Source organism: Drosophila novamexicana, unplaced genomic scaffold (assembly GCF_003285875.2).
Source record: "Drosophila novamexicana strain 15010-1031.04,08,12 unplaced genomic scaffold, DnovRS2.1 tig00000193-arrow-pilon, whole genome shotgun sequence".
Taxonomy (NCBI): Eukaryota; Metazoa; Arthropoda; class Insecta; order Diptera; family Drosophilidae; genus Drosophila; species Drosophila novamexicana.
In genome coordinates, this window is record NW_020824787.1 from 10,331,299 (window position 1) to 10,356,027 (window position 24,729).

The 24,729-nt window shown below is 39.6% G+C and overlaps 4 protein-coding genes across 5 annotated transcripts; 1 reads left to right on the forward strand and 3 right to left on the reverse strand.

Moving 5' to 3' along the window:
* Window positions 1-722: 722 nt before the first annotated feature.
* LOC115758598 (GTP-binding protein 10 homolog) lies at window positions 723-2,133 on the reverse strand. The gene is made up of 3 exons (XM_030699321.1): window positions 1,970-2,133; window positions 1,393-1,915; window positions 723-1,332 (listed from the first exon to the last, which is right to left on the reverse strand). Exons 1-3 carry the CDS (start codon window positions 2,009-2,011, stop codon window positions 746-748), a joined length of 1,152 nt encoding a protein of 383 aa, XP_030555181.1. The 5' UTR covers window positions 2,012-2,133; the 3' UTR covers window positions 723-745.
* A 426-nt stretch (window positions 2,134-2,559) lies between these two features.
* Window positions 2,560-4,744, forward strand: LOC115758738 (tRNA-dihydrouridine(47) synthase [NAD(P)(+)]-like). Its single transcript, XM_030699488.1, has 4 exons — window positions 2,560-2,622; window positions 2,685-2,844; window positions 2,899-3,199; window positions 3,259-4,744. The coding sequence occupies exons 1-4, from the start codon at window positions 2,591-2,593 to the stop codon at window positions 4,536-4,538; spliced, it is 1,773 nt and encodes a 590-aa protein (XP_030555348.1). The 5' UTR covers window positions 2,560-2,590; the 3' UTR covers window positions 4,539-4,744.
* A 184-nt stretch (window positions 4,745-4,928) lies between these two features.
* On the reverse strand, window positions 4,929-7,800 carry LOC115758739 (fructose-1,6-bisphosphatase 1). Of its 2 annotated transcripts, XM_030699489.1 has the most exons (4): window positions 7,714-7,800; window positions 7,075-7,136; window positions 5,706-6,049; window positions 4,929-5,646 (listed from the first exon to the last, which is right to left on the reverse strand). In XM_030699489.1, exons 2-4 carry the CDS (start codon window positions 7,094-7,096, stop codon window positions 4,981-4,983), a joined length of 1,032 nt encoding a protein of 343 aa, XP_030555349.1. In that variant the 5' UTR covers window positions 7,097-7,136; window positions 7,714-7,800; the 3' UTR covers window positions 4,929-4,980. The 2 variants fall into 2 exon arrangements, with proteins under 2 accessions (XP_030555349.1, XP_030555350.1); XM_030699490.1 differs by lacking the exon at window positions 7,075-7,136.
* Window positions 7,801-19,439: 11,639 nt separating this feature from the next.
* LOC115758320 (brain-specific homeobox protein) lies at window positions 19,440-22,921 on the reverse strand. The gene is made up of 4 exons (XM_030698887.1): window positions 22,437-22,921; window positions 20,383-20,645; window positions 19,957-20,259; window positions 19,440-19,789 (listed from the first exon to the last, which is right to left on the reverse strand). Exons 1-4 carry the CDS (start codon window positions 22,919-22,921, stop codon window positions 19,518-19,520), a joined length of 1,323 nt encoding a protein of 440 aa, XP_030554747.1. The 3' UTR covers window positions 19,440-19,517.
* Between the last annotated feature and the right edge of the window lie 1,808 nt (window positions 22,922-24,729).

A 24,729-nucleotide genomic window follows, 5' to 3' on the forward strand; every position in this document is an offset into this window, starting at 1 on the left:
TGGTGGTGGTGTTGTTGTTGTTGTTGTTGCTGTTGTTGCTGGAGGTGGTGCTGCTGCTGCTGATAGTAGTGATGATGCTGATGCGAATGCGGTAGATTGTTGTGTTGTGACATTACGGGAGAGATAATCTCAATTTGATTTTGGCAAAATTTTTTACCGTTGCAATTAGCTATTAGAAAAACACCCGCAGTGCAATGTTCTATCTCTCTCGCTCGCGCGTGCTGTCTTTTTCATTTGGCGTCGTCTTTTATATACCAGTTTTTCAGTGTTCTGCCCCCCTCATAAGATGTGTGCGTTTGTGTGTGTGTGTATGTATCGAAATGTCAATTATATTCACTACGAGCTGAATTCAATTAAGACGGCGCTTGCAATCCAACTGGACACATTTTCAACTAGTTTGCACGTGAATACCAATTGGAATTTGTTTCACTAGGCGCGAGCATTTTAATTTTCAACATTTTTTTTCGCTTCGATGTTTTAGCGCGACGCGACACAACAAACTCCTGCGTGCGTGCATGTGCGTACATATACGTGTGTGTGTGTGTGTGTGTCGTGTGGTTGCTTAGTGATGTGATATCGCCTGGTGGCGCAGTAATATGCGATGTTTTATTTTGCGCAGTGTTATCGATAAGAAAGCATCGTTAAACGGGTTAAGATGTAAACAGAGCACATCTAATGCCAATAAGAATATAACAAACATTTTCTAAGATTAAGACATTTCATTTGAACATAATTTTTTCTTTTATTATGTTATTTTCGGCCCGATTACGCCTACTCGCTGCTGCAGCTGCTCTTTCAGCTGCTGATTATCTGTTACCAAATGCTGTTCCGCCAGCCCGTCTAGCGTTTCGCGCAGCTGTTGCTTTACCTGCGTTATGCGCGCCGAGTTTTTGGCTGAAATGGGCAGAATGTGCTCGAATTTGAGAACTCTGCTGGGGCGCAGTTCTTCGGGACACGCGGCTAGACCGTTGGATAGATCATTAATGCTTGGCTTTAGATTTTGTAGGATCTGCTGGGCGCCCTCCTTGTCCATTTTGTTGAGCAGCAGCACGCAGGGCTTCTCCAGCAGCGTGGGATCGTACAGCTCTAGTTCCTTGTTCAGCGCATAAATGTTGCTCAGACAGTCTCGATGCGGATGCCGCGGACTCAGCTGAAAGCCAAATATATCCACCATGAATAGCAGCAAACGTGTGCGTTCAATGTGCTTTAAGAACTTGTGGCCCATCCCAAAGTTGGCATGAGCGCCTTCTATCAGACCTGGCAGATCGGCGATGCTGATGGAGCGCAGATCGCTGTATTCAACGGTGCCGATTTGCGGGCGTATTGTGGTAACTGCGGGGCGAAACAATATGGTAACAGTGAAACAGTAACCGCAGGAATATCATTGCTTACATGGATAGGCGGCAATCTTGGGCTTGGCATTGGAAATGGCTTTTAACAGCGTGCTCTTGCCGGCATTGGGAAAGCCCACCAGACCCACATCCGCTATCAGCTTGAGATCCAGATGCACTGTGCGACTCTCGCCAGGCCGTCCCAGGAAATTGTTGCCCGTGCAGCCACCTGTGCCGCCGCCTGCCACAATGCAGCTGGCCTCATCCTCGTTTAGATCGGCCAGCAGCTTTTGCTGCTCATCGTACACCTGCACACCCAGCGGCACCTCAATGCGTTGATCTACGCCGCGTCGCCCGAAGATGCTCACTTTGCTGCTATCTTCGCCGCTGGTGGCCTGCACGCGTGTATCCCGTAGGTTCTGTGCCAGCTTGCGCAACGTTAGCCCTTCCTTAGCCACAAAGTAGACACAGCCGCCCTGGCCACCGACGCCGCCGTATTTGGGTAAACCATTGCCGCCATGGCCTCCGCGCACCGTCAAGCGCAACGTGTCCAGGAAGTTGGAACGAAAGTGGGCACGCGCAGGCTGCAATGGTTGCTTTATAATTCAATATTTATATCAGTTTATTTACATACTTACCGATTTTGTGGATTTTAATAGGAATTTAAATAACTGCACCATCGCGCAACAGCTGAGCGGTCACAGGACCAGTATGCTGCTCACTGATTATGCGAGCAGGGCATGGGACATTAAGGCTAAATTTATGCGACATTTTTATATGTAAAACACTAAAAGCTAACTTAAAAATAATACTATATTATTCCTACGATGTTGCGTAGTAATAAATAATAAAATGATGCACTTTATTCCATTGTAGTCGAATTCTTTTTGAGGAGCAACTGCATTCGATAGTCATTTCAATTATTCATCGATATAAACAGCTGATTTGAGCACGTGCACCTTGTGTGTTTTGTTCGGAGTTTTTAGTTCCATTTGATGATTGAACCTAATCACTCATATAATTGCTTTTTTACTGTAGAGCTGAGTCATTCATTTGCTTATGTATGTCATGTTCTATTCAATTGCTATTTAGCATTTAATATATCTAATTTATTTGTATGAAGTTGAATAAATGACACAAAAGGTTCAGTAGTTCCTTAACACGTTCAATTGTAGTTCTTCTGAACAGAACGACGCATCTCTAGTTTGCTGTTCTAAAACGTTTCTCTTTTATTTTTTAGTACATACACACGCTGCGAGATGGAGCCGGGTATTTGCTACATTAAGCCAGAGTGGGTCTTGCTATCTGAAATTTTTACTGTGTTTATAAAGCTTGGATTTTTAATTGATGTAGATATTTGTTAGCCGAAGCTAATAGTGGTCCCAACAGCGAAGTGAACGTGTCGGTCGATGGAGAATCAAACAAGAGAAAACACGCGGAGGAGACCGGCAATCCCAACGAGTCTGGCAACAAGCGTGGCAATAAAAAGGAGCGCAAACGTGGCCAAAATAAGGTAAAGAGACATTTCATCTATAATGTATAATTATACTTAATATTCGTTCCTTAGAACCGGCCCGTGTTTAAGGATGAGCGCTACTCACATCTTTGCCACTCGCTGATAGATGGCGCTGGCGGCCCGCCATGTACCGTGCCCAATTGCCGTTATGTGCACGATCTGGAGGCCTTTGTTGCAGCCAAAGGCGTCGACTTGGGCGATGTTTGCTATGTATATGCCACAAAGGGCTATTGTGGGCGTGGTGTCACCTGTCGCTTTGCCAAGGCGCACACAGACGCACAGGGCAGGAACATGAAGGCGGAGCACTATGATGAGCGGGCGGCGCAGACCACGTGCAATGGCATCAGCTCAGGTTGAATTAAAATTAAACTCCTTTTGTATATGTTTATAATCTTGTATATCGTTAAACAGAGCTGCAGGTGCGTCTGCGCAAGCACGACTACGACTTTAGTCGCAGCAAGGAGCTGATAAAGCAGGCGGAAAAACTGCGGGATGAAAGAAAGCAGCAGGAGCAGCAGAAAAAGGAAGAAGGAGAAGCAGACAAGTTAGCAGAAACACCAACGGAAAGCACGCCCATTGGCAGTGCCATAGATGACAACCCAAATGGACGCGATGCTCAGCGCAAGCCTGTCATTGACTTTCGTGAGAAGCTGGTGCTATCTCCGCTGACCACAGTCGGCAATTTGCCATTTCGACGCATCTGCAAGGAGTTTGGCGCGGACATCACATGTGGCGAAATGGCCTGCGCTGTGCCGCTGCTCAAGGGCCTGGGCCAGGAGTGGGCGCTGACCAAACGCCACGAGAGCGAGGACATCTTCGGCGTGCAAGTGTGCGGCAACAATCCCAATGTGATCACTATGGCGGCACAGGTGCTGCATGAAACGGCGCGCGTGGACTACATTGATCTGAATATTGGCTGTCCCATTGACCTCATCTATCAGCAGGGCGGCGGCAGCGCGCTCATGCGACGCACTAACATCCTGGAGCTGACCGTGCGCAGCTGTGCGGCCTTGTCCGAACGGCTACCCTTTACGGTCAAAATGCGCACGGGCATTTATGCGGACAAGAGTGTGGCGCACGAGCTGCTGCCGCTGGTGGAGCAGTGGGGCGCTGCGGCGGTAACATTGCATGGAAGATCGCGCGAGCAGCGCTACACGCGGCAGGCCAACTGGGCGTACATTGAGCAGTGCGCAGCGCAGGCCAGGCACATGCCAGTCATTGGCAACGGCGACATAATCAGCTACGAGGATTTTGTGGAGCGACGCGCTCTGGCGCCGCACGTCAGCTCTGTGATGATTGGACGCGGTGCACTGATCAAGCCCTGGATATTTCAGGAGATCAAGCAACAAAAGGCCTGGGCGCCCACATCCACGCAGCGCTTTGAATTGCTGCGTCGCTATTGCAACTATGGCCTGGAGCACTGGGGCTCCGATACCAAGGGCGTGGAGAGCACGCGCCGCTTCCTGCTGGAGTGGCAGTCGTTCCTCTATCGCTACATACCCGAGGAGCTGCAGCTGTCGCCGCCGCAGAAGATCAACGAAAGGCCACAAAAGTATCGTGGACGGGATGAAATGGAAACCCTCATGAGCTCCGGCAATTCCGCCGACTGGGTGAAGCTCAGCGAAATGCTGCTGGGCCCCGTGCCCGAGGGATTTAGCTTTGTGCCCAAGCACAAGGCGAATGCATTTTAGCGAAACGAAGAGGCCCTAAGAAATTAAGTTTAATTGTTAAAGAATCAAAGCTTGGTATAGCTTGGATTTAGGCATAAAGTAAAGGTTTAGCTCATAAGATGTTAACTAATAGTTTTTTCCACTTGCAATTTATAATATTATATATAATATTGTCGGTTTTCAAAATTATGCAATAAATGCATAATGTATGCTATGTAATGTGCAAGTCTTTAAATTTGTGAATCATTAGTCATCCAGGAATTGAAATCTTCCCACTTTAGGAGTTAAACAAATTTCTGATTGGTCAAAAGAAAACCTGAATAATTTTGTAGGAAATTTCAAAGGATCTTTCAACAATTATTCAAAATAATATTTGACATAATTCCCGTTCCACCCTAATCTCCCCTCGCATAGTATATAAAAAAACGATTATTTATTTTCCAAATAGTATAAAACACACACATCACTTCAGGTAGCTGAGAGCCTCCTCGACATCAGCTTTGGAGCCCAAGAATATGGGACTGCGTTCGTGTATCTTTTGTGGCACAATGTCCAGTATGCTTTTCTTGCCATCGCTGGCCAGGCCGCCGGCAAGGATCATGAGATAGGCCATGGGATTGCACTCGTAGAGCAGACGCAGTTTGCCATTGGGCGCAGATTTGGTGGCCGGGTAGATGAAGATGCCGCCATATTTGATGGTGCGATGCACATCGGCCACCATGGAGCCGACATAACGGGCACCATATGGCTTGCCCTTGCTGGGATCCTTTTTGGCCGCAATGTAGTTATAGACACCCGCCTCCCAATCACTGGCATAGCCCTCATTGATGGAATAGATCTTACCCTTCTCGGGCACGCGCATATTCGGATCGGTCAAAATAAACTCACCAATGGCCGGGTCGTAGGTGAAGCCGTTGACGCCGCTACCCAATCCCAAGACAATGGCTGTGGCGGAGCCGTAGAGCGCATAGCCAGCGGCCACTAGCTGATTACCGGGCTGCAGTGCATCCTCCACGGTGGGCACGCCCGTGCTCTTCTTGCGGTAGATGGCAAAAATGGAGCCAATCGAAACCAGGCAGTCAATGTTGGACGAACCATCCAGTGGATCAAAGCAAACAATATATTTGCCCTGCAAAAATGTGGCGCCAATTAAATGGTTCGAATCCTCTGCAGAAATAATGCACTCACCTGTCGCTCTGTCTCCACCTCGATGACATTCTCATTCTCCTCGGAGACCATCAGGCAGGTGGTGTACGAGGACTTCAGCATATTGATGAACAGCTCATTGGACAGCACATCCAATTTCTTCACCTCCTCGCCCTGCACATTCACATCCCCCGCAATGCCATGCAGCTTGGCAATGCCAGCCTTCCGCACAGCCGACGCAGTCGCCTTGATGGCCGTCTGTATGCAGTTCAGCAGCTGGGACAGATCTCCCGTTGCTTCCTTAAACCTGCGCTGCTCCTGCAGCACGAAGCGAGTCAGCGTCATCGCATTCGAGTCAAAGGCGGGTCCCTGTTGAGTCATCTTGGCTGTGAATTGCAGCAGGCGACAAGTTAGTCAAGGTTTCTAATAAATATCCTAGCTGGGATTGAGCAATATATAGTTGCGGCAATATTTACATTAAACTTGTTTTGTTAGAAGGAATATTATTTAGAAGAATTACAAAACTCAGTTTGCAAAAAAAATTGTTTTTCTTTTAAAAGAATTTTGTTTTCGGTTAATAGTAGGACAGTTTTTGGTGGTTCGATGCGGCTTGTAAGGATATTTTGCTGAAAATCGGACAGACAGACAATCAGACGTAGGGACATATATATATATATATATATTCATATATATGTGTATATATATATATACATTCTTTATTAGCACAATGTAATATTGTAATATATATAATTATATATTTATGCGGACTGGGATGTATTCATGTCATCTTTATCCTGATCAATATATATATTGATATCATTTTCATATCATTTTCAGGACAAAAAATATACATACAATTTGTTAATTTTCTTTAAAATCAACCAATCATAATATTGAACCAAATATATAAATAAATATAAATTTTATGTTATATCAAGATATTGCTCATCCCTCGTTTTCTATATAAGTATTATATACAAAATATATAAAACATTGAATAAACATTTAGTGCACATAGTTTATATAATCACGAAGCTTAGATTCTCAGTTAGTACGAGAGATAAGAGAATTGCATAGCTGAAATTAAATTAGTACATGGAATTGTTTTTCACAATCTTTCTAATCAATTAGGTTACAAAATAGTTTTAGTGGGTTCAGCAACAGGGTTCAACTATTTATAGGTTAGTTCTCGGCTACTTCAAATAATTAGTTTGGCACGGACAAAGGTTGGTTATTTGGCAAAAATTATTTGGGGATAGCGAAGGCAATGGGGGGGGGGGGGGGGGGGGGCAACTAGTTGGGCAAGTCATAAATTAAAACTTGTGCTGCAAGTGGGGGAAAACAGGCAATTGGCAGGCAGCAAAGTGTGAAGAGGAGGAGGAGCTGAAGCAGGCTTTGATTTTTCACTTACAATCACCGTTACTGGCCGCCATGGTTGGGTGTTTAGTGTAAATAATGCGGTTCCTGTGGCTCCTTAAAAAACAACAATGTCACAAATTAAAGGGCAATGTCAGCCAAAAAGTGTGAAGGTCAAACGACAGACAGCTCCACAGAGAAGCTTGAGTGGAAAATTATTATCAGAAACTTGTCAGTTCCTCTCTGCGAGTGCGTGTGTGTGTGTGTGTGTGTGCGTGTGTGTGGTGTGGTTTTTTGGTTGTTTTGGCTAGCTGATAACCTGTTTGTTCTACTTGCTATTTAAGTATATATATATATATATATGTATATATATATGCAGATATCGGTTGAAAAAGAGAAACCGGAACAAGCGAAAGTATATATAATATTTTCTTTTGCGATTTCTCAGAACAGCGACACGTGCCCCTATTTTAGTTTTGGCGCAGAAAACACATGATTTTATTTAGACACGGCACATATATCTAATAAAATATGTATATACGTGAGCTATCTATCTATAAGTGCCGCCCACTTGGCTATAACTTTGCGCTGACCCTCTCCGATGCCGGCACATCACATTTGTGGTGCTTCCTCGATTCTGTGTGTATGCAGGTGTGCATACGTAAATAATAAAAACAATAGTACTTTCACTTACAGCAGAGGCAACGATAAACGTACTGATCAAAACAGACCACGGATGAACAGAGCAAAGGTGGACACCAACTGAACCGCAGTCGATGGCTGTACTGAAGAGACTGAAACTGAGCGATGTTGACTTTCAGCTGGCAATGGGAACGGTGACGGCGGCGACGGCGGCGAATGCAACGTCACAAATTTGTTGTGCCAGACGGGAATTAACAATACAAGAAAATATTAATAAAAGTGGGTATGCGCGACGAAGAAACACCCTATATAACATATATATCTATATAAAGCATGTTTATAAGACAGTATAATAATATGGAAAGTAATAATTGAGATATACTCTGTAAAAATAAAAACAAAACTCTTAATGAAGTTTGATATATACCCTATATGTCTATTTAGAAATAAGCAAAACATGTATTGCTGTAATAGGATTTGGGTCAGACTTCATGGGGCAAACACAAGAGTAACCATTTGTCAAAGCGGGTATACCCTGTAAATAGCAGTTGCACATTTTGAAAACAGAAATTCTATCTGAAACAGAGCTCAAATATTCTTAAGATGTATTATATCAGAAATAAACGATTTATAATGTCAGGCTCAATTACACAAACTCTCAGACATCAACATATACCCTTGTTATATGAAGTACTTTGCTTCAATTGAATAAAATATGTTTAACATAAAGAATATACATTTATGGAATTATATAGAAGCGGAAAATAATTGTATTTATAAATGGCTGAATGTGATTATTTAAACCTCGTAAACAGCTATATTTAAATCTTTGCTTTATCTATCCCCTACACTCATTATAAATTTTGTTGATGACTATTTGAAAGAACCAATATGCACAATGGCCCACAATTAAATAGGGTATTTAAAGCAGATAACATGTAAATGTACGCCTAATCAGCAGGCATGTGGGAGAAAAAGAGCAAGGAACCAGAGAGCGAGAAAGAGCAAGTGGGAGACACGGCAAAAGCATCGGGAGACATAAACAGAGCGAGACATGCCCCCACGCAGGCAGCTTAAGCATGTATATACATATGTACAAGATGTATATATAGTATATGTATGCAAGTATATGTGCATATATGTATATATATATATGTGTGTGTTTGTGCTGATTGAACTAATGAGCAGAGTTGTCCAACTCGCAAAAGAGGGCGTGAATGAGCGCAATTGTAAGTTGTGCGAGAACTTGAGAGATACAGAAAAAATGCGTGAAGTTGAAAGAAAATTGGCGTGCTGGCTTTTAATTTAAATACAACCGTCTTTAGTTTATTTATAAACACTTCTGTTATCAGTTAATAAACGTAATAGCTGTAAAACAGGGTGCCCGAAAACAACGCGATTATTTGCAGAACAAAATTAAATAAGTAAGAGGTTCTAGTCGGGAGCTCCCGACTAGGGGGTACCCTGAACCCTCTTCTTCCAACATCTATATATATATATATTTTTTTTTTTTCTATTTTAGAAGCTATATGTCAAGTTTCGTGACTCCAGCTCTTATTATTTACCAAAATTGCCTATAAAACAGAATATCGATATCGATTTTTATCGATTGTTTGGAAACGGAGTAAGTTATCTATAACTCGATCTGCGCATCTACATCTAAAATTTCAAAACTCTAGCTCTTATAGGTTCTGAGATCCTTGCGTTCATACATACGGACGGACGGACGGACGGACGGACATGGCTAGATCGACTCGGCTATTGATGCTGATCAAGAAAATATATACTTTATGGGGTCGGAGATGCTTCCTTCTGCCTGTTACATACATTTGGATTTTGCACAAATACAATATACCCTTATACCCATTTTTAATGGGTTCAGGGTATAACAATTGAACCCTTGGTGTATAAATCTGGTTAGTCGTGAAACTAACTAAAAAAATAGCCAAATATCATATAAACATTTTAGTTTTTAAGCCCAACGCATTGCAATTCGGTTAAGGGGTTAGATTTGGACATGAATTTCGACTAAAAAATCGCTGTTCATATTTGAATGCCAGATTAATCTAGAGGGAAAACCATGAAGAAAAATTGAAACTTTATGAAAATCGGATGAGATTTGACCGAGTTATGGGGGTGGTAAATTTTGACCCATGTCTATATACGAATCTTGGGGTAAGATTTGGACATGAATTTCGACCAAAAAATCGGTGTCGAGACTTGAATGCCACATTAATCTAGAGGGAAAACCATGAAGAAAAAGCCAACCTTCGTGAAAATCGGATGAGATTTGACCGAGTTATGGGAGTGGCAATTTTTGACCCATGTCTATATACGAATCTTGGGGTAAGATTTGGACATGAATTTCGACTAAAAAATCGCTGTTCATATTTGAATGCCAGATTAATCTAGAGGGAAAACCATGAAGTAAAATTGAAACTTTATGAAAATCGGATGAGATTTGACCGAGTTATGGGAGTGGCAATTTTTGACCCATGTCTATATACGAATCTTAGGGTAAGATTTGGACATGAATTTCGACTAAAAAATCGCTGTTCATATTTGAATGCCAGATTAATCTAGAGGGAAAACCATGAAGTAAAATTGAAACTTTATGAAAATCGGATGAGATTTGACCGAGTTATGGGAGTGGCAATTTTTGACCCATGTCTATATACGAATCTTGGGGTTAGAAATGGACATGAATTTAGACTAAAAAATCGCTGTTCATGTTTGAATGCCAGATTAATCTAGAGGGAAAACCATGAAGAAAAATTGAAACTTTATGAAAATCGGATGAGATTTGACCGAGTTATGGGGGTGGTAAATTTTGACCCATATCTATATACGAATCTTGGGGTTAGATTTGGACATGAATTTCGACTAAAAAATCGCTGTTCATGTTTGAATGCCAGATTAATCTAGAGGGAAAACCATGAAGAAAAATTGAAACTTTATGAAAATCGGATGAGATTTGACCGAGTTATGGGGGTGGTAAATTTTGACCCATGTCTATATACGAATCTTGTGGTAAGATTTGGACATGAATTTCGACCAAAAAATCGGTGTCGATACTTGAATGCCACATTAATCTAGAGGGAAAACCATGAAGAAAAAGCCAACCTTCGTGAAAATCGGATGAGATTTGACCGAGTTATGGGGGTGGTAAATTGTGACCCATGTCTATATACGAATCTTGTGGTAAGATTTGGACATGAATTTCGACTAAAAAATCGCTGTTCATATTTGAATGCCAGATTAATCTAGAGGGAAAACCATGAAGTAAAATTGAAACTTTATGAAAATCGGATGAGATTTGACCGAGTTATGGGAGTGGCAATTTTTGACCCATGTCTATATACGAATCTTGGGGTAAGATTTGGACATGAATTTCGACTAAAAAATCGCTGTTCATATTTGAATGCCAGATTAATCTAGAGGGAAAACCATGAAGTAAAATTGAAACTTTATGAAAATCGGATGAGATTTGACCGAGTTATGGGAGTGGCAATTTTTGACCCATGTCTATATACGAATCTTGGGGTAAGATTTGGACATGAATTTCGACTAAAAAATCGCTGTTCATATTTGAATGCCAGATTAATCTAGAGGGAAAACCATGAAGTAAAATTAAAACTTTATGAAAATCGGATGAGATTTGACCGAGTTATGGGGGTGGTAAATTTTGACCCATATCTATATACGAATCTTGGGGTTAGAAATGGACATGAATTTCGACTAAAAAATCGCTGTTCATGTTTGAATGCCAGATTAATCTAGAGGGAAAACCATGAAGAAAAATTGAAACTTTATGAAAATCGGATGAGATTTGACCGAGTTATGGGGGTGGTAAATTTTGACCCATGTCTATATACGAATCTTGGGGTAAGATTTGGGCATGAATTTCGACCAAAAAATCGGTGTCGAGACTTGAATGCCACATTAATCTAGAGGGAAAACCATGAAGAAAAAGCCAACCTTCGTGAAAATCGGATGAGATTTGACCGAGTTATGGGGGTGGTAAATTGTGACCCATGTCTATATACGAATCTTGTGGTAAGATTTGGACATGAATTTCGACTAAAAAATCGCTGTTCATATTTGAATGCCAGATTAATCTAGAGGGAAAACCATGAAGTAAAATTGAAACTTTATGAAAATCGGATGAGATTTGACCGAGTTATGGGAGTGGCAATTTTTGACCCATGTCTATATACGAATCTTGGGGTAAGATTTGGGCATGAATTTCGACCAAAAAATCGGTGTCGAGACTTGAATGCCACATTAATCTAGAGGGAAAACCATGAAGAAAAAGCCAACCTTCGTGAAAATCGGATGAGATTTGACCGAGTTATGGGAGTGGCAATTTTTGACCCATGTCTATATACGAATCTTAGGGTAAGATTTGGACATGAATTTCGACTAAAAAATCGCTGTTCATATTTGAATGCCAGATTAATCTAGAGGGAAAACCATGAAGTAAAATTGAAACTTTATGAAAATCGGATGAGATTTGACCGAGTTATGGGAGTGGCAATTTTTGACCCATGTCTATATACGAATCTTGGGGTAGGATTTGGACATGAATTTCGACTAAAAAATCGCTGTTCATATTTGAATGCCAGATTAATCTAGAGGGAAAACCATGAAGTAAAATTAAAACTTTATGAAAATCGGATGAGATTTGACCGAGTTATGGGGGTGGTAAATTTTGACCCATATCTATATACGAATCTTGGGGTTAGAAATGGACATGAATTTAGACTAAAAAATCGCTGTTCATGTTTGAATGCCAGATTAATCTAGAGGGAAAACCATGAAGAAAAATTGAAACTTTATGAAAATCGGATGAGATTTGACCGAGTTATGGGGGTGGTAAATTTTGACCCATATCTATATACGAATCTTGGGGTTAGATTTGGACATGAATTTCGACTAAAAAATCGCTGTTCATGTTTGAATGCCAGATTAATCTAGAGGGAAAACCATGAAGAAAAATTGAAACTTTATGAAAATCGGATGAGATTTGACCGAGTTATGGGGGTGGTAAATTTTGACCCATGTCTATATACGAATCTTGTGGTAAGATTTGGACATGAATTTCGACCAAAAAATCGGTGTTGAGACTTGAATGCCACATTAATCTAGAGGGAAAACCATGAAGAAAAAGCCAACCTTCGTGAAAATCGGATGAGATTTGACCGAGTTATGGGGGTGGTAAATTGTGACCCATGTCTATATACGAATCTTGTGGTAAGATTTGGACATGAATTTCGACTAAAAAATCGCTGTTCATATTTGAATGCCAGATTAATCTAGAGGGAAAACCATGAAGTAAAATTGAAACTTTATGAAAATCGGATGAGATTTGACCGAGTTATGGGAGTGGCAATTTTTGACCCATGTCTATATACGAATCTTGGGGTAAGATTTGGACATGAATTTCGACTAAAAAATCGCTGTTCATATTTGAATGCCAGATTAATCTAGAGGGAAAACCATGAAGTAAAATTGAAACTTTATGAAAATCGGATGAGATTTGACCGAGTTATGGGAGTGGCAATTTTTGACCCATGTCTATATACGAATCTTGGGGTAAGATTTGGACATGAATTTCGACTAAAAAATCGCTGTTCATATTTGAATGCCAGATTAATCTAGAGGGAAAACCATGAAGTAAAATTAAAACTTTATGAAAATCGGATGAGATTTGACCGAGTTATGGGGGTGGTAAATTTTGACCCATATCTATATACGAATCTTGGGGTTAGAAATGGACATGAATTTCGACTAAAAAATCGCTGTTCATGTTTGAATGCCAGATTAATCTAGAGGGAAAACCATGAAGAAAAATTGAAACTTTATGAAAATCGGATGAGATTTGACCGAGTTATGGGGGTGGTAAATTTTGACCCATGTCTATATACGAATCTTGGGGTAAGATTTGGGCATGAATTTCGACCAAAAAATCGGTGTCGAGACTTGAATGCCACATTAATCTAGAGGGAAAACCATGAAGTAAAATTGAAACTTTATGAAAATCGGATGAGATTTGACCGAGTTATGGGGGTGGTAAATTTTGACCCATGTCTATATACGAATCTTGGGGTTAGATTTGGACATGAATTTCGACTAAAAAATCGCTGTTCATGTTTGAATGCCAGATTAATCTAGAGGGAAAACCATGAAGAAAAATTGAAACTTTATGAAAATCGGATGAGATTTGACCGAGTTATGGGGGTGGTAAATTTTGACCCATATCTATATACGAATCTTGGGGTTAGAAATGGACATGAATTTCGACTAAAAAATCGCTGTTCATGTTTGAATGCCAGATTAATCTAGAGGGAAAACCATGAAGAAAAATTGAAACTTTATGAAAATCGGATGAGATTTGACCGAGTTATGGGGGTGGTAAATTTTGACCCATGTCTATATACGAATCTTGGGGTAAGATTTGGGCATGAATTTCGACCAAAAAATCGGTGTCGAGACTTGAATGCCACATTAATCTAGAGGGAAAACCATGAAGTAAAATTGAAACTTTATGAAAATCGGATGAGATTTGACCGAGTTATGGGGGTGGTAAATTTTGACCCATGTCTATATACGAATCTTGGGGTTAGATTTGGACATGAATTTCGACTAAAAAATCGCTGTTCATGTTTGAATGCCAGATTAATCTAGAGGGAAAACCATGAAGAAAAATTGAAACTTTATGAAAATCGGATGAGATTTGACCGAGTTATGGGGGTGGTAAATTTTGACCCATATCTATATACGAATCTTGGGGTTAGATTTGGACATGAATTTCGACTAAAAAATCGCTGTTCATGTTTGAATGCCAGATTAATCTAGAGGGAAAACCATGAAGAAAAATTGAAACTTTATGAAAATCGGATGAGATTTGACCGAGTTATGGGAGTGGCAATTTTTGACCCATGTCTATATACGAATCTTGGGGTAAGATTTGGACATGAATTTCGACTAAAAAATCGCTGTTCATATTTGAATGCCAGATTAATCTAGAGGGAAAACCATGAAGTAAAATTAAAACTTTATGAAAATCGGTTGAGATTTGACCGAGTTATAGGGGTGGTAAATTTTGACCCATATCTATATACGAATCTTGGGGTTAGATTTGGACATGAATTTCGACTAAAAAATCGCTGTTCATGTTTGAATGCCAGATTAATCTAGAGGGAAAACCATGAAGTAAAATTGAAGCTTTATGAAAATCGGATGAGATTTGACCGAGTTATGGGGGTGGTAAATTTTGACCCATGTCTATATACGAATCTTGTGGTAAGATTTGGACATGAATTTCGACCAAAAAATCGGTGTCGAGACTTGAATGCCACATTAATCTAGAGGGAAAACCATGAAGAAAAAACCAACCTTCGTGAAAATCGGATGAGATTTGACCGAGTTATGGGAGTGGCAATTTTTGACCCATGTCTTGGGGTAAGATTTGGACATGAATTTCGACTAAAAAATCGCTGTTCATATTTGAATGCCAGATTAATCTAGAGGGAAAACCATGAAGTAAAATTGAAACTTTATGAAAATCGGATGAGATTTGACCGAGTTATGGGGGTGGTAAATTTTGACCCATGTCTATATACGAATCTTGGGGTTAGATTTGGACATGAATTTCGACTAAAAAATCGCTGTTCATGTTTGAATGCCAGATTAATCTAAAGGGAAAACCATGAAGAAAAAGCCAAACTTCGTGAAAATCGGATGAGATTTGGCCGAGATATGGGGGTGGTAATTTTTGACCCATGGGTATATACGAATCTTGGGGTAAGATTTCGACATGAATTTCGACCAAAAAATCGCTGTTCATATTTGAATGCCAGATTAATCTAGAGGGAAAACCATGAAGTAAAATTGAAACTTTATGAAAATCGGATGAGATTTGACCGAGTTATGGGGGTGGTAAATTTTGACCCATGTCTACATACGAATCTTGGGGTTAGATTTGGACATGAATTTCGACCAAAAATCGCTGTTCATATTTGAATGCCAGATTTATCTAGAGGAAAAACCATGAAGTAAAGTTGAAACTTTATGAAAATCGGATGAGATTTGACAGAGCTATGGGGGTGGTAAATTTTGACCCATGTCTATATACGAATCTTGGGGTAAGATTTGGACATGAATTTCGACCAATAAATCGGTGTCGAGATTTGAATGCCACATTAATCTAGAGGGAAAACCATGAAGATAAAGCCAAACTTCGTGAAAATCGGATGAGATTTGACCGAGTTATGGGAGTGGCAATTTTTGACCCATGTCTATATACGAATCTTGGGGTAAGATTTGGACATGAATTTCGACTAAAAAATCGCTGTTCATATTTGAATGCCAGATTAATCTAGAGGGAAAACCATGAAGTAAAATTGAAACTTTATGAAAATCGGATGAGATTTGACCGAGTTATGGGGGTGGTAAATTTTGACCCATGTCTATATACGAATCTTGTGGTAAGATTTGGACATGAATTTCGACCAAAAAATCGGTGTCGAGACTTGAATGCCACATTAATCTAGAGGGAAAACCATGAAGAAAAAGCCAACCTTCGTGAAAATCGGATGAGATTTGACCGAGTTATGGGAGTGGCAATTTTTGACCCATGTCTATATAGACATGAATTTCGACTAAGAAATCGCTGTTCATATTTGAATGCCAGATTAATCTAGAGGGAAAACCATGAAGTAAAATTGAAACTTTATGAAAATCGGATGAGATTTGGCCGAGATATGAGGGTGGTAATTTTTGACCCATGGGTATATACGAATCTTGGGGTAAGATTTCGACATGAATTTCGACCAAAAAATCGCTGTTCATATTTGAATGCCAGATTAATCTAGAGGGAAAACCATGAAGTAAAATTGAAACTTTATGAAAATCGGATGAGATTTGACCGAGATATGAGGGTGGTAATTTTTGACCCATGGGTATATACGAATATTGGGGTAAGATTTCGACATGAATTTCGACCAAAAAATCGCTGTTCATATTTGAATGCCAGATTAATCTAGAGGGAAAACCATGAAGTAAAATTGAAACTTTATGAAAATCGGATGAGATTTGACCGAGCTATGGGGGTGGTAAATTTTGACCCATGTCTATATACGAATCTTGGGGTAAGATTTGGACATGAGTTTCAACTAAAAATCGCTGTTCATATTTGAATGCCAGATTAATCTAGAGGGAAACCCATGAAGAATACGCCAAACTTTATGAAAATGAAGAGCTTGGGGAGCTAGGAGCATCTACGTCTAAAAGTTCTCTAGCTCTTATAGGTTCTGAGATCCTTGCGTTCATACATACGAACGGACGGACGGACGGACAGACAGACGGACATGGCTAGATTGACTCAGCTATTTATGCTGATCAAGAAAATATATACTTTATGCGGTCGGAGTTGCTTCATTCTGCCTGCTACATACATTTGGCTTTCGCACAAATATAATATACCCTTATACCCATTTTTAATAGGTTCAGGGTATAAAAAATAAAATTAAATTTTTTGCAATTTTCGCTAACAGTCTTTCTAGTTGGTTTTCATAGATAAGAAAATATACATTACATAAACACCCTGTATACACTTACCCAACGTAATGCTTATTAGCCACAAATTTTTTCGCCGCCAGTTGATTTGTGTGGAGGCTCGACTCCGATTTGAGGTTTTAACCAAACGCCACAACTCTTGATAACATTCACATTCCCGACAGATAAGTGCTTTATAATTATTTATTTATATGTTTTTGGGTGTTTTATTAAAGCAGCCCTTTCGTTTCGTACTACTCTCGCTTTTAGTCAATATGTGACTGATTACGGCTAGTTTTAAAAAATAATACAAATAAAAACACGCGCAACTTAGTTAGCTATAAAATTGATAAAGAAATATGTTTTTGTTTTTATAGAACTGTGCACTTTGAATCGTTGACGTCCAAAATGTAAAGATGCTTGTATAAATAAATAAAATTACGTTTAATATTAATTTAAATGTTATATTTGCCCATTTTAGAGTAGGACATGTGTTATATAGATTTAGGAATAATACTATTCTATTCTATTCTATTCTATTCTATTATATTCAGATACTAAATATTTAAGCTGTATATTCTAGTGAAAGAACCTTCGCAGCATAATTAGTTGAAAGAGTTTTCGTATAAATTGGTATTATTAGATATATTTTGTTTCGAAATTGAATACTATACGATTCAAGCTCTTCACGTATATCTGTTAGAAAGTTACGAAGTTTATCGAAATCGGAGACATACGATATAATATAAGATATAAGATATATGTTTAAGCGATTTGAAGCAATTGAATATTCTTGCTTTATATCTATATTCATAAGCTCGCAACATACCAATTGAAGATTTTATTCCAAGGGAATTCTTAGCTTATAGAACTTTATAAATAGATCTCTTTCAGATAATATGATATACGTATAAGATATATACTTTACCATCTCTATCCTAGAAGTATAAATCTATATACAATTTCTTATTCTTAAAAAGGATTTCCTTAGCTGATAATTTTATATAAATTAGTCTTTCGCTGATAAACCATCTTAGTGTAAATCTTAGACAGATGAGACGGTATTAAAATGTACTTACCTTAACGGCAAACATATGGGGGAAGTTGTAAGCACGCCGGAACTCCGGTACTGGTAGCCACAATTGCAAGTCAATTGGAAGTATTCAACCACTTTTGTGCTGCGAGTGGCAACAAAGTGTCTCACTAAATGGCTTGCTAATAACCCGCAATTATTTTGCCATTGTTAAGAGCACTTCAGAGTATTTCACCCTCGGCACACGCCCATACGCCCACATGGCCATGCGCCAGGCGTGTGGACGTATGGGGGAAGTGGGCGTGGCCGCAGCCATAGTCATGGCCATGGCCATAATACTTCAACCCTATGGAAATGTCGCAGTTTAACCTGATTAGTGCCTACTTTTTGTTGGTCCTCAATTGGATTTGATTGCTCGACGGGACGCGCCCCCATGAACTCGATGGAGGCAAGAAAGTTTTAAGTTTTAAGATCCATTTTCACATGAGTTTTTATTGAAAGCATTAATACTAAGCTGGCTAACACATCAATATAACTATGAAGAGAGTTACATACTCGCCGAGAGATAGGGAGAGAGTTCTTAAAATGGAAGTACTCGAATACAATCACTATATTTAAAATATTAATAATAATATTTTAATGTATATATGTATATGTGTATATACTTAGCTTAAATGTAACTGTGACTAGACCTGGCGCTCAATTGAGAGATCGTATTGTGATCATTATTTACAGATTTATAACTTTAATTGTATAGACTCGAAATGTTGAGTGTTATGCACTAAAATACCAACAAAATTGAGAAAAATGTGGAAAAAATTAAACAAAAATACCAAATAACTTAATTATTGAATTATTAAGAGAAAGCTTTCTGAGACATATGAAATTTTTAGAAAAAGAAAAGTTATTATAGCTTCTTTTTGCATTGGTATTTTTTGTATTTTGTGGTATATTTTACAGACTTGCAACGTGTTACGTTAAATTGTGCACAAAAATACCAACAAAACAAAAAGATACCTAAAAAATTAACAAAAGTGTCAAAATATACCAAGAAAAATACCAAGTATAAAGAAAATAGTGATTTATCTGATAGTATGTTAGGCTATTGATTGTGGATATCAGGTATGTTTTAAATATGAGATAAAATAATAAACTGTGTAACCTCAAACTGACGAGAATGTGGTATTTTTTATATTGTTTGGTATTTTTTGCACACTAACTGTTATAATTGGTCTATTTATTGACAATGTTCACCCACTTACGGCCTATGTTAGCTGATATAGCTTCGAGTCTCCCACAATGTCCACATCGCTGGAATTATCATCATCTTCGCTGTCCGCCTCCAGATCGGAATAGTCATCCGTGGAGTAGCCATGCTGCAGGAAGCACATTTGCAGCTGCTGCTGCTGACTAGTGGCCGGTTGATCCAAGCCCGATGACAGTTTGGACTTGGAATCTGTGGAGGCCGCTGCTAGGCTGGTGATGGCATCGCCTTGCTGCTTGCTGCCCGGCTCGGTGCGTGAGAAGTCAACGGGTTCTGCGGGCACAAATTTGCCAAAAATTGTACAACTAATTTGATTTGGGCCAAAAACTTTAAGAAAACTTTCATCAAAAGGCAGCAGGCTAATTGGCCAAAAGCATGAAAGTGCCAAAAAGTTCTACAAAGAAAAGTTTGCCCAAGAAAACTGGCTGCTGTCCACTTACCATTGGTCGTGTCGCGTCGTCGCAGCTGCTTCTTATGCTTCATGCGACGATTCTGGAACCACGTCTTGACCTGCGTCTCGCTCAGACCCAGCGCCGTCGCCAGCTCGACGCGCTCCGGCGTCGACAGATATCGCTGCGCCTCGAAACGCTTCTCCAGACCCGACAGCTGCGGGTCACTGAACACGGTGCGCGCCTTGCGCCGCCGGCAATGCCGCAATGCATTCACGCCCATGCCCAGGCCGAGGGCCAGTTCCGGCACACAGCCGGGCGCCCCGAAGAAGGGCGCTCCTCCAAAAAGGCTGGCTGCAAAAGTGAGCTTCACATTAATTGCATTACACGCACAGAGTTTTGTGCTCCATAATTGAGTCGTGCACTTTTCCCGACAAAAGTTTCGGGTGTTGCTAATGGCCATTGACACGAACGTACCTTGGGACAAAAAGTAGGGATCCACTGACTTGTACGTGCCCGACGATGGCGACAGATAGCCCAGTGTCATCTGCAAGAACCCATGATCGCCATAGCCAGCATTTGGATAAAGCACACCACTCGGACCACTTGACGCAACCGGCGGTGGTGGCGCCGGTGGAGCAGGTGGTGCTGTTGCAGCCGCAGATGTCATTTGCTCGGCAGTTGGCCCAGAACTCGAGTGGGCATAGTGGGCTGCAGCAGCCCGTTGCTGATGATGTGCACTATAGTTGCGAGTTTGTAGTTAAAAGGTGAATAATCAATCGCATTATCTATATTTCTATCTACCCGTACTATCCTTATTTATAATCAAAAGCATTATAATTTCAGCTTGGATCTTACTAAATGCATAACCTCGCTTGGGATTCTAGATTCTCGCTATTTTATCTTTAAAGAAAACCTTTGAATGTGGCATGATTTTCCATTATCAAGGCTTCAAATGTAAGCTATAAGAATAACCAATCCATTCAAATAAAAGTATCTTATAGTTGTATTTAATAAAAACTTTATAGGTATAGCTAAGAAAACTCGAGGTTGAATTGAATATCTGAACATGTATCAACTATCATTTCATAAGGCCCATAGTATATCCTTTTCCCTTGGTTAATTACTTAATTAGTTACTTAATTATATCCACGATATGTCAATATACTTGATCTCGTCGAGGAATACAAATATGTCTCTAAGTTTTGAAGTTATTTTGAAGAAACTTTTTGCCTCAGGCTCCTCACAAGGAAAAGTTGGCCAAATTTGATGAATACATCATTTAGTTCTTTAAAGCACACTTTGCAGGAAAATCAGTTTTTATATGAAAAGATCTGTGAGTAAATAGCTATAGGAACATTACGAATATAAGATATATGTCTGCAAGGGTAGTTATTTTATTTATTTTAAATATATATTCATATACTTTTTATATTAAATCGCAGCATATATATTATTTTATAATTGTTCTTTAATAACTAACGATTTTTAGAAGACAGTCATTTATTTTTGTTGAAAAACTTAAATGATAAAGCATGGGTTCCTCAGTAGTTCGGATCGTGAGATATTAAAAATATAAGATAAGAAGGAATCATATAACTTGGATTCTTAGTTGTTCGGATCGTAAGATATTGAATATATAGGAAATTTCAAATGATAAAACTTGGATTCTTAGTAGTTCTCATCGTTAGATATTGAGATAAAAACGATATCTAATTAAATTGATTTAAAAATTGTAAAATTATCCCATTTTAACTGAAACTGAAGAACGCTTTTTGTTGTGGAAATAATCATTGGAAGCTAACAATTTCTGACTGAAAAATTGAAAAATCAATTTAAAAATCAATTGCGCTTTAAACATAATCCTAAATCTTAATCCAATTATATTTTCTTTTTCATTTCTGCATAAGATTTTCCAAGAGCTTCTACATATTTGCTGAAGACCTTAAAAACATTTATAAATTTGCTAAAGGCAAGATATATACATGGCTCTGCGACATCAACATAAATTTAGCATTACCAATTTTAGCCACGAGAAATATTATATTTACCGTATTCTTAATTTGATAAACTATTTAAGTCTTGGTAATGGAAACCAAATCGAATTATATATTAAATTGAATTGAATTAAAAAAATTTAACCAAAACTGAAGAAGCTCATTTGTTGTAAAGGTTTTCATTGTAAGCTGATGAAAAAATTAAAAACATAAAATTAAAATTGAATTGTGCTTTTAACGGAATCCTAAAATGTAATACCTTATCCATTATATTTTCGAATCGCTCCTAATAAGACTTCCTACATATTTGCTTAAAATTCGAAAATAAATTCAAAGTTTGTTAAGAGGAAAATATAAGCACGACCCGATAGCGTTGGGTTTTTTTCAGTATTACCAATTTTAGCGAGACAATATATTGGATTTAAACTTGTTTTTAATTTTATAGATTTTTTTAGATTAAGCAATGGAACCCGAATTGAATTACAGAATTCGTGCATATATAAATTGTAAAATCTTTTCAGATTTGACACTAACCGTTGACTGTGCATGGACTTGACGTAATCCTCGCTGGGATAACCCGACGCCGAGTGGTTCGTTGGGCTGTTTGTTGGGCGTGTCGATGCCGTCGCTGTCGTTGGATTTGTTGTATATCGGTTATTGTCATATGCATTGGCACTGGCACCGGCACTGGATAAGGTATTTGATATGGATATGGAGCTGGCACTAGAATTGCATCTGGCACTTTTCACTGTATATTTGTTGCACTTTTGATTGTGGCTGCTGCTGCTGTTGTTGTTGCTATGATTGCTGTGGTTGCTGTTGTTGGTGGTGTGGTTGTTGCTGGCACTATTTAAATTTTGAAATAATATATGCTCAATCGAAAATGGCGTTTTTGTGGTTAGCATTGTGGTCGTTGTGGCGGGACTCTTACTGCTGGCAACAGTCGTCGCCGTTGCCGCCGCCGCTGCTGCTGCTGCAGTTGCAACTGGGCTGATGCTGTTCTCATTAAGCGTTGACATGTCCTGCTTGCGTTGCGCCGTGTCCTGGTATGTCCTGGCCGTTGCCGTTGCCGCTGCCGTCGCGCTTATGTTGTTTACTCGTTGACGGTCGCGTTGAGTTTGCGGCAATCACCGCACATCAACCAGCAAATCGCTCTAAGCGATGCTCCAGGCGATGCTCGAGCTGCACGGCAACGCGAGGCACAGCACAGCACAGCACAGCCCACCCCCAAAAGCGGGCAATGCAGTTGCGGTTCGCTGTCGCTTAGAGGCACCCAAAAATATGTATATATATATATATGTGTATATATATATATATATATATGAACACACCCCCATTTGCATGTGTAGCTTATATGGTTGTCTCCCTCGCACAAAGGACAATGACAACAGAATGCAATTTAGCCATTTGCACCGCTTGATTTCGGACCATAATGCTGGCATTTTACCTATAAAACTATATATGTACAAATATATATACACAGATATATATATACATATATATACGTGCGTATATAGTACTCTGATATGTTGGCTTTTAACTGTGTTATGGTTATGCACTTGCTAAGTTTAATTGGCCTATGTTAACCGCAAATAACTCGCTCGCAGTTGCGGTCGCTGCTAGCGTTGACGTCGACGCCGACTGCAGCCGCCATTTTGCCCATAATTAACGTGTCATGGCCGCCATTGTGTTGTGCATGCATTAAATTCATTAAATGCCACAATTATTATAATTAATTTATCGACTGATGGCGCAACTGTGCGCCTGTTAGCTACCCAGACAGATAGATAACAAGACAGACGGACGGACGGGCAGGCAAGCTGTCAACGCGGCGTATGAGTAATATGGCACACAGCTGATTGTTAGAAGAAAAACGCATGCATGCACAACTGTACCACCATCACCATTTATTGAGTGTAATGTAGGTATAATACGCGTTAGCCTGGAGCTTTCAAATATTTACCCCCTGAACCGAGCCGCCCGTAGCTCTTGTTCTAGACCGTCTCTAAGCCCTGACAATTAGGCAAAAAAAATACTTGGCCGTAATTCAATAATTTGGCATAGCCTTACACAAGCCACCCAGACAGCAGCAGCCCACAAGACCACCTCGCAGGGGGTGTGTCCTGGCGTCCTGCTGTAGCCAATCAGAGCGATTTCCTCTCTGGGGTTGCCGCAACAAGCAGCTGTTTGTCCTTATCCCACGCACAGCAACGCTATGGCAATGGGGCAGCTCTTTAAGGGTTGGGGTCTTGGGGATGCGCGTGTGTGTGTGTGCGCCTGTGAGAAACAATAACGACGGCAACGAGCTGGCTAGAATACTAGCATACTGCGCGTGTGTGTATGTGTGCGATGGATGCGACCAAAAAGCAAGACAAATTTGCTCGTTTTATTAATAAAATAAGTCACGCAAAGTAAGTCGAACGTCATTATTAGGTTAAAGCCCTAAAGCGGACGCATTAGATGTACGTATGTATGCACACACACACATGCGCGAGTGTCTATATGGAGTATGAGAGCATAACTGTGCTGACAACTACACTGACATCAAAGAGGTGACATATAATAGCAGTGTTTCTTCCTTCGCCAATAAACTATATATAAATCAAGGTTACAGCCCAGTTTGGTCTAAGTCGGAATCTTTTCGGTTATTAACAAAATTAAGAAAAAATAATATTCGCTCATTAAAAATATTATTGACTTGAATTTGTCGAAATAAACAAATACACAAAATGGTAAACAATATAAATAGTAATAAAAATAAAATTATATAAGTAAAAATTAAATATTTTAAAATAATAACAATATTAATAATATTTGTAATAGTCAC

Bases quoted from the DNA above. Each gene is read 5' to 3' on its own strand.
- LOC115758320 (XM_030698887.1), bottom strand. From the start codon at position 22,921: ATGTCAACGCTTAATGAGAACAGCATCAGCCCAGTTGCAACTGCAGCA. The intron at 20,646-22,436 runs GTTAGTGTCAAA...TCGCAACTATAG, and splicing joins AAGTCCATGCACAGTCAACG to TGCACATCATCAGCAACGGG. The intron at 20,260-20,382 runs GTACGTTCGTGT...TCACTTTTGCAG, and splicing joins TCCCTACTTTTTGTCCCAAG to CCAGCCTTTTTGGAGGAGCG.
- LOC115758738 (XM_030699488.1), top strand. From the start codon at position 2,591: ATGGAGCCGGGTATTTGCTACATTAAGCCAGA. The intron at 2,623-2,684 runs GTGGGTCTTGCT...TAATTGATGTAG, and splicing joins ATTTGCTACATTAAGCCAGA to ATATTTGTTAGCCGAAGCTA. The intron at 2,845-2,898 runs GTAAAGAGACAT...TTCGTTCCTTAG, and splicing joins GCAAACGTGGCCAAAATAAG to AACCGGCCCGTGTTTAAGGA.
- LOC115758598 (XM_030699321.1), bottom strand. From the start codon at position 2,011: ATGGTGCAGTTATTTAAATTCCTATTAAAATCCACAAAATCG. The intron at 1,916-1,969 runs GTAAGTATGTAA...CAACCATTGCAG, and splicing joins TATTAAAATCCACAAAATCG to CCTGCGCGTGCCCACTTTCG. The intron at 1,333-1,392 runs GTAAGCAATGAT...TTCGCCCCGCAG, and splicing joins CAAGATTGCCGCCTATCCAT to TTACCACAATACGCCCGCAA.
- LOC115758739 (XM_030699489.1), bottom strand. From the start codon at position 7,096: ATGGCGGCCAGTAACGGTGATT. The intron at 6,050-7,074 runs GTAAGTGAAAAA...TGCAATTCACAG, and splicing joins GGCGGCCAGTAACGGTGATT to CCAAGATGACTCAACAGGGA. The intron at 5,647-5,705 runs GTGAGTGCATTA...ACATTTTTGCAG, and splicing joins AGGTGGAGACAGAGCGACAG to GGCAAATATATTGTTTGCTT.